Consider the following 8,231-nt stretch of genomic DNA (forward strand, 5'->3'; position numbering starts at 1 on the left):
CCCGTGTCCCCTGCATTGGCAGGCGGATTCTCAACCACTGCGCCACCAGGGAAGCCCCGGTAGTATTCTTCATATCTTAACATGTGCATACCTATGACACATAAATTCCATGTCTAATTTTCTGTCCTACAAACCTACGAAAAGCTACAGACTTCTGATCAATATCCCCCAAACTATTGTCAATTGTAAGAAGTATGTCCAAAAGAAAAAAAAAGAATCAGAAATCTGTTCAAAACCAGCAGATTTTAAAGAACTTATTATCCCCTCACCCACCTCTGTTCTGCTATAGCAACACTGGAAGACTGCAACTAGGAAAGAGAGCAAGCCTAACTCCCACCTCAAATCTTGTCTCTCAACTACAGGGTATGATGAAGTCATTTAAAAAATATATTTAAAGGAGACTGAACCCTTAGGTGAAAGACCCCAATAAGTTATTTCCCTAAAATAGACAGTAAATAAAGACTTTGGAATGCGTTGCAGTGGAAAGATGTGAAATCTCTTTCTTTGGGTCTTCTTAAAATTATCACATTCCCACATATGTCTGCAGTGTTTTAAATATTTTCCATTTATGTAGTAAACATTGAAAGACAGAAAGACAGAGGTTATTTCCAGCTAGATGTTATCCTTTCCCCCCAATGGAACTATGCTTTCCTTTCTAGACACATGAGCTCTCCTTTTTCGAGTCTGAGATTGGAAGTTCTCATGGTTGAATTGTTAACACATTTATCTTTATTTGGGTTGAGTTTGATCCAGCTACTCTGAAGACTATGGTTTCTTCAGTAAAAATTGCTTCCATTGTAGATTTATCACCTGGTTGGCAAACGCTGGATAACTTCAGGCACAAGAACATTACTCTGAACCTGGGTGTGGTCAGTGAGATAGAAACCAACATTATTTTTTCCTTCATGATATGAAATATACTCTAACTTTACTCCCAGGGTTTTGTCCAAAAAGCTCATAAAACATAAATTGACTCTGCCCTTCAGACTCCCATGTTCTCCTCCAGTCTACACAGCAAAGTCTAAGTTCAATTACACCAAGACTGATGCCAAATTTCAAAAAACGAGAGCACCCTCCATTTCTGCTAGTGCCAGGTGTGTTGTTCCAGGTGCACAGAAGTATCTTAAAAAGTCTTAGTAAATCTCATTCTACAATAAATAATTACTCAACAAGTTCTCTCTGGACCAGGGTATACTAAGCCAGTGTCTGCTTTCTATTGCAGGCGAAGAAGTTTGTGGTCTTTCATGGAGCTTCCATTTACCAACCTGGAAATGGCATTCATTTTATTGGCTTTTGTTATCTTTTCCCTCTTTACTCTGGCTTCCATCTACACTGACCCGGATGAGAGGAATGAAGGTAAACAGAGAGAGCTCTTCATAAGAGTCCCCATTTCCTTTCCCCACCCAATCATCTTTCTTTGATTTGGTTTAGTTTCTATTCTGTATGTGAGAATGAGTTTGTTTTGGGGTGTGCTGTGTGTGTGTGTGTGTATGAGAGAAGGGAGACAGAGAGACAGAGAAAGAGAGTTTTATTAAATGGCCTGAAATATCTACTGTGGCATTTTACCATTATTTATTAAGAGAGGTTTGGAAATGGAAACGATTATTCACATGACTTTTAATCCCAGAATTTTGCAGGTCTTATGCCCTGAATTTTATATCTATATCTATATCTATATCTCTCTATATATGTATATGTATGTATATAATTTTTCTTTCACCATCCTCCCATCACTGCCCCTCATCCCTGTCCCCCATCAGAAACTTAAAATGTGCAAAAAGCACAATATCTTTCAAAGTCATTAAAGGTAATTTTCACAGGCTAAATGCAAGTTCACAAGAAACAAATTCCATTATCGTATACATATATGGTGTGTGGAGGTGTGCGCTTTTGTTCAACTATAAATAAGAAGGAAAAGAATTAAAGGTTTTTTCCTAATGAGCTCTTGTCAAAGCCCAAACTTTCAAAAAAAATGTAGAAGCGTTTAAAAAACTCAACACCACATGTTTGCTTATTGCCAGTCATAACAATTATTAGCAATAATATGTAATTTAAATGGCAGTTCTTGGTATTTCACTGTAGTTCAGGTCCTACCAAATTTCACACAAAATTAATGGTGACTGACCATTTTTGAGGGCAAAAATTATATATATATATATATATATATATATATATATATATATATTTATATATATATATATATATGGCATATGGTAAGGAAATAATATATGTTTGTAGAGAATAAGATAAAATCATAAAAAGAAAACTGTGCTTCCTAAAATTGTGATACCTCTCCATGAATTTTTGGCTGTGAAAGAAGTGCTCTCTGTAAAAGACAATAGTATTCTCTGTCTTATAAACATACTACACTTACAGAAGTAGAAAACAAGAAGCCACAGTAAACAGACATTTAATTTCTGCTGACATGAAGATTGGGAAGCGTAACTGGAGTCCGTAAAGTCTTTTCCATGCTCCATATTGTTTTAGTTTAAAATGGGTTTGGCTGAAAGAAAGAGTAAGAGCAAAATTGCAGTTACTTTAACTAGATGATAATGTCTTTCTCTCACACATAAAGGAAGCCTGGGGGTAGAAGTTCCCTCCTGACACGACTCCCTGGTATCCTGGACCCAGGCCACACTGTCTTGGTTCCCTCCCATCTCCTATGGCAGCTCCCATGTCCGGCACTGACCCAGCTGGCCCATCTTCCACTATCATCTATGCATGCCTGTCAGCAAGAAGAAGCAAGAGGGCACACCTCTGTCTTTTAAGAGCGCTCCCAGAACCTACACTCACCACTTCCCTTTGGCCAGAATTTAGTCCACGGACATCCCGAAAGGAAAGCTGGGAAATGTCATAGTTATTCTGGGAGGCGTGTGCGGAGCAAAAACTTTGGGTTTTGTTCCTAAAGGAAGAGGGGTAGAACCAGCAGTGTCTGCCAGACCCGTAGACTCCTAACCATGCATTCACTACGGGGCTGGTAGTCATGAAATTGGGGAATATTTGAGCTAGAAGGAATGTTAAGAGAGCATCTGATTTACTGATGCTTAACCAGAGCTGAATATCAGAAAGGCACCTCATACTTGGGGCCCATCACAAACCCAGCAAATACGCATTTCTGGGTGTCCCACCTGGCCACGTGTCTTTGCACAAGATCCCCTACCCCGCCCCCCCCCATTTTTCTAGCTTTCTTCTCTGGTTAAGAAGCATTGACCAACTATTCATGTTTCAGATGTGACAACAGAGACCCACAAATGTTTAGTGAGTTTCTCAGGTGCTCAGTTAATTAGCAGAAGAGCCAAAACTAGAGCACAGACTCCCCGTTGCAGGTTCCTGCCCCCTCTCTGCACTCCCATGACTCCTGAGTTATGATCCATGGACACAGACAGCCAGAAGACTGGGCCAGTCATAGACATTGACCTTTCCTTTACACTTCTGTATTCCGTTTTTCATAAGTTCCTTTTTCTTCTGCTCTATTCCTCCTATATCTGAGATCTACTTTCCAAGCTAAAGCAATTCCTCCATTTGAATACTGTTCACTAACAGAACTAGACCCAGCTGCCCAAGAATTCTCATCGAAGAACACCCTTGCTTCCCTTCGTGACCACCAGGTCGGTGCCAAGCACAATTTTGCATGAAAGTACAAAATGTATACACTTTCCTAAATGTGGTAAGACCCAGGAGTAAAACCCACCTTCATTAAAATTGCAGGGCTATTTTCATCTCCTTTCTGGCACAAGCAGAGAATTGCAGGAGCCACAAAAATAAACTTAAGAGAGGCAGATTTAATTTCACATGTGTATTTAAAATCTGATAGACTCAGCTATGGGCAATGGAGAATCTAAATCTGAATGGGACTCAGCTCCTATGTCAGGGAGCTGATTGTCTCATGGAGGATTCAGTTGTATAACCAGAGCAGACCCAGTGAATGGGCTACCAGAGTTTTCAACTAAGGAGGATGGGGTCAGAACGGAAGCTCTTCCTTGGGGGTATTGCGGTGGGCTTCACGGAAGAGGTGGCGACCCTGATGCAGGTGATATTGACAGAGTAGGGTGGGTGGGGTGCATTCTGACTAAGAATACAGCTTAAGGAAAATTACCTGACCGAAAAAAATGAAATGTATAAGAGGAAAAATCAGCTATGGTTTGGAATGTACCTTAAGTCCAACAAGGAATTGAACAGAACTGATCATTGGCCAGAATCTTCTCAAGTCCTTCAGAGGTCAGAAGACGAACAAAGCATTTTAACAGGGAGTCTCTTAAACTTAAGAGATGGGTGCCTCTGACCTCAGCCTCCCACGTGAGAGCAAAGGCTCTCAAGCTCTAACTTGCACATAAGTCACCTAGAGATTTTATGAAAAAGTAGACTACTGTTCAGTAGGTCTGGGTGGGACCTGAGATTCTGCATTTCTAAGAAGCTTCCAGGTGACGACCATGGTCTAGAAGACGAGCCCAGCCACAGATGTGACGCTTGCAGGCCCCAGGGGGCCAAGCTCATCTGTGTGCAGCAGGGGAGGCGGGAGCTTGGCTACGTGGCTGGGCGTCCACGTTCCGTCCCGTAAGCAAGGCCCTACAGGACACGGGGCAGACCCAGAGCTGGAGGGCAGGGCCTCAGCCTCCAGCACAGCGCAGTCTTGCCTCAGGTCCTAACGTGTCAGGAGTGGGTGGATTAAGGTTTAAGAAAATATTTTATATGTTTAGAAGAGTTGAGAGTCATTCTTATTTTTTTAGGGAAGAAATTGTATTTAATTAGATTAATTAATTCATCATTTTAAGTTGAAGTATAGTTGATTTACAATGTTGTGTTAGTTTTAGGTGTACAGCACAGTGATTCATATATATATATTCTTCTTCAGATTCTTTTCCATTATAGGTTATTACAAAATATTGAGTATAGTTCCCTGTGCTATAGAGTAGGTCCTTAGTGGTTATGAGAGTCACTCTTTAAACAGCAGAATCTTGGAGTGTACAGTGAAGGGAGGCCGAGCGGCTCCGCGAGCTCCTCTCTCTCCACTTTCCCATAGAGAAGCCCTGACTGGCCGCTGAGGGCGAGCCACACACACGCCCTCGCGCCCGGCGAACCCGCGCGGTCAGTATCATAGGACACAGGCTTTGCCGCAGTTCATCTTCCTCCCTGTGTACTTTCCGTTTGCCTTCCTGGAATTCTGCTGCATCACAGAAGCTGGAAGTTCTGATGTTCCATTGAACTCACGATGGAAAGTCTTGACTTGACCGGTCAGAGTAATGAAAGGCAGTCATAGAAATAAAGATTATTCCGCAGAAGGAGAAGGAGCTGGAAAACGACCAAAACGAAAGTGCCTTCAGTGGCATCCATTGCTAGCAAAGAAACTTCTTGACTTTTCAGAAGAGGAAGAAGAGGAAGACGAAGAGGAGGATATTGATAAGGTTCAACTTGTTGGGGCCGCTGGTCTAGAGCAAGATGGTGAAACTGAAGATGATGAATCACCAGAACAGCGAGCCCGGAGACCAATGAATGCATTTCTCTTATTTTGCAAACGTCATCGCTCTCTTGTACGTCAGGAACACAGGAACAGGCTTGATAACCGAGGTGCTACCAAGATACTAGCTGATTGGTGGGCTGTTCTCGATCCAAAGGAAAAGCAGAAATACACAGACATGGCCAAGGAGTATAAACATGCATTTATGAAAGCAAATCCTGGCTACAAATGGTGTGCTACCACAAACAAGCCTGTGAAATCCCCAACATCCACTGTCAATCCACGGGAGAAACTATGGGCCTTCCCATCTGACTCTTCAAGAGCCTTGCCAAGCCCCAAGAAAACAAAGCCTGAAGAAATGCCTCAGCTTAACTTTGGGATGGCTGATCCTACTCAAATGGGAGGCCTGAGCATGCTGCTTTTAGCTGGAGAACATGTTCTTGGTACACCAGAGATATCCTCTGGCACTTGCAGGCCTGATGTTTCAGAATCCTCTGAATTGCGTCAGGAGTCACCATTATTTCAGTTTGCCGAGATATCTTCAGGTACCTCCCACCCTGATGTTCCGTCAAAACAATGTCAAGCATCAGCCTTGTTTCAGTTTGCAGAGATCTGTTCGAAGACTTCACAGTTGGGCGGTGCTGAACCTGTAAAACGCTGTGGAGAGTCTGCACTCTTTCAACTGGCAGAGATGTGCCTGGCATCAGAGGGGGTGAAAATGGAAGAATCAAAGCTAATAAAAGCCAAAGAATCAGATGGCGGAAGAATTCAAGAACTGGAGAAGGGCAAGGAAGAAAGAGAAATGAAAATGGAGAAAATAGATGAAGCCAGGTTCCAGAAAGAAGCAGAATTTGAAAAATCAGCTAAGGAAAATGTAAGAGATTCTAAGGAATTAAGAAATTTTGAGGAGCTGCGAATGGATGATATAATGGGTATAAAAATGGAAGCTCCTAAAGCAATTAAAAAGGAAGAATTAGAGGAAGATCAAAAATGTAGTCACTTCCCTGATTTTTCTTACTCTGGCAGTAGCAAGATAATAATAAGCGATGTTCCCAGTAGGAAGGATCACATGTGCCATCCTCATGGCATTAGGATCATCGAGATTCCCACAGCGTTAAGCAAACCAGAAAAGCTAAAAAAGGAAAAGAAGAAAACCAAAATGGATCGACAGGGAAATGATAAATCCACACCCAAGAAGACTTGCAAAAAGAGGCAGTCCTCGGAATCTGATATCGAGAGTGTCATGTACACCATTGAAGCTGTTGCAAAGGGAGACTGGGGCATCGAGAAGCTTGGAGATACCCCTCGCAAGCAGGTGCATACATCCTCGAGTGGCAAGGGAAGCATTTTGGATGCCAAGCCACCAAAGAAGAAAGTGAAATCAAGAGAGAAGAAAATGTCAAAGGAGAGATCCTCAGACACCACCCAAGAGTCAAGACCTCAAGATTTTATCAGTATTTCTGCCAGCAAGAACATTTCTGGTGAGGTCCCAGAGGGTATAAAAGCAGAACCTTTGACCCCTACGGAGGATGCATTACCACCCAGTCTATCGGGACAGGCCAAGCCTGAGGACAGTGAGTGTCACAGAAAAATAGAGACTTGTGGCTCCCGGAAATCTGAGAGGTCTTGCAAAGGTGCTCTTTATAAAACCCTGGTGTCTGAGGGTATGCTCACCTCTCTGCGAGCTAATGTTGGCAGAGGGAAACGAAGGTCAGGAAAAGGAAAGTCCTCTGATCATGAAGAGTGTTGGCATGAAGAAAGCTGGACATTTCACCAGAGTGGGACCAGTGGAAGCAAGAAGTTCAAGAAGACAAAGCCAAAGGAAGACTCTCTCCTTGGCTCAGCAAAGCTGGATGAAGAATTTGAAAAGAAATTCAACAGCCTCCCTCAGTATAGTCCTGTTACATTTGACCAGAAATGTGTACCTGTCCCAAGAAAAAAGAAGAAGACCGGACATATGTCCTCAGAACCGACCCAAACCAGCAAAGGTCCTTTCCAGTCTCAGAAAAAGAACTTATTCCACAAAATTGTCAGCAAATACAAGCACAAAAAGGAGAAGCCTAATGTTCCGGAAAAAGGAAGTGGGGATAAATGGTCAAACAAGCAACTCTTCTTGGCTGCCATTCACCCTACAGAAGCCATATTTTCAGAAGACAGAAACACCACAGAGCCTGCTTATAAGGTTACAAATGCCCCATCCATTCCCAACACTCCAGAGCCAACAAGGGCGCAAGAACCCTTGGTGGGCAGTCAAAAGAGAAAAGCAAGGAAAACCAAGATCACACACCTTGTCAGGACAGCAGATGGCCGGGTATCACCAGCAGGAGGTACTTTGGATGACAAACCAAAGGAACACCTGCAGAGGAGTCTTGTTAAGGTGACCGAGACAGGCTGCAATGACGAATGCTCACACAACCGAGAGGCCACGGAGACGCGGAGCAGCACCCCGGAGATGCCCGCCGTGTCTGCGTTCTTCAGCCTCGCTGTGCCGGCCGAAGTGGCTGCCATGGAACATGCATAGAAGTCAGAGATCAACTCCGCTCCCCCATGATGGACAGCCAAAAGAAATGCCCCCGACTCCTGTACTTATTTCTTGCGCTGACCAGTGAAGCGCCCTTTAATTGTAAAACATTGTGCTTTACCTACTACCCTAGCCTTGTCTTTATTGAGAGATGCTAGTGAGTCCATGTGGTGGCAAATAGAGACAGCAAACAAGTGCTTGTTGCCCTACACGGCCCAGATTCACTTGAAGCAGAAGTTGGCACCCTGGGCCAGT

General features: G+C 43.2%; 1 protein-coding gene across 2 annotated transcripts; it reads left to right on the top strand.

Annotated features, from left to right (window-relative positions):
* The first annotated feature begins 5,240 nt into the window (after window positions 1–5,240).
* Window positions 5,241–7,976, top strand: LOC132486611 (HMG box transcription factor BBX-like). 2 transcript variants are annotated; one of them, XM_060094045.1, is made up of 2 exons: window positions 5,241–7,443; window positions 7,534–7,976. In XM_060094045.1, exons 1-2 carry the CDS (start codon window positions 5,241–5,243, stop codon window positions 7,974–7,976), a joined length of 2,646 nt encoding a protein of 881 aa, XP_059950028.1. The 2 variants fall into 2 exon arrangements, with proteins under 2 accessions (XP_059950028.1, XP_059950019.1); XM_060094036.1 differs by having other exon boundaries at window positions 5,241–7,976.
* The last annotated feature ends 255 nt before the right edge of the window (window positions 7,977–8,231 follow it).

Source organism: Mesoplodon densirostris, chromosome 1 (assembly GCF_025265405.1).
Source record: "Mesoplodon densirostris isolate mMesDen1 chromosome 1, mMesDen1 primary haplotype, whole genome shotgun sequence".
Taxonomy (NCBI): Eukaryota; Metazoa; Chordata; class Mammalia; order Artiodactyla; family Ziphiidae; genus Mesoplodon; species Mesoplodon densirostris.

Coding starts and splice junctions, on each gene's coding strand:
- LOC132486611 (XM_060094036.1), top strand. CDS start 5,241: ATGAAAGGCAGTCATAGAAATAAAGATTATTCCGCAGAAGGAGAAGGA.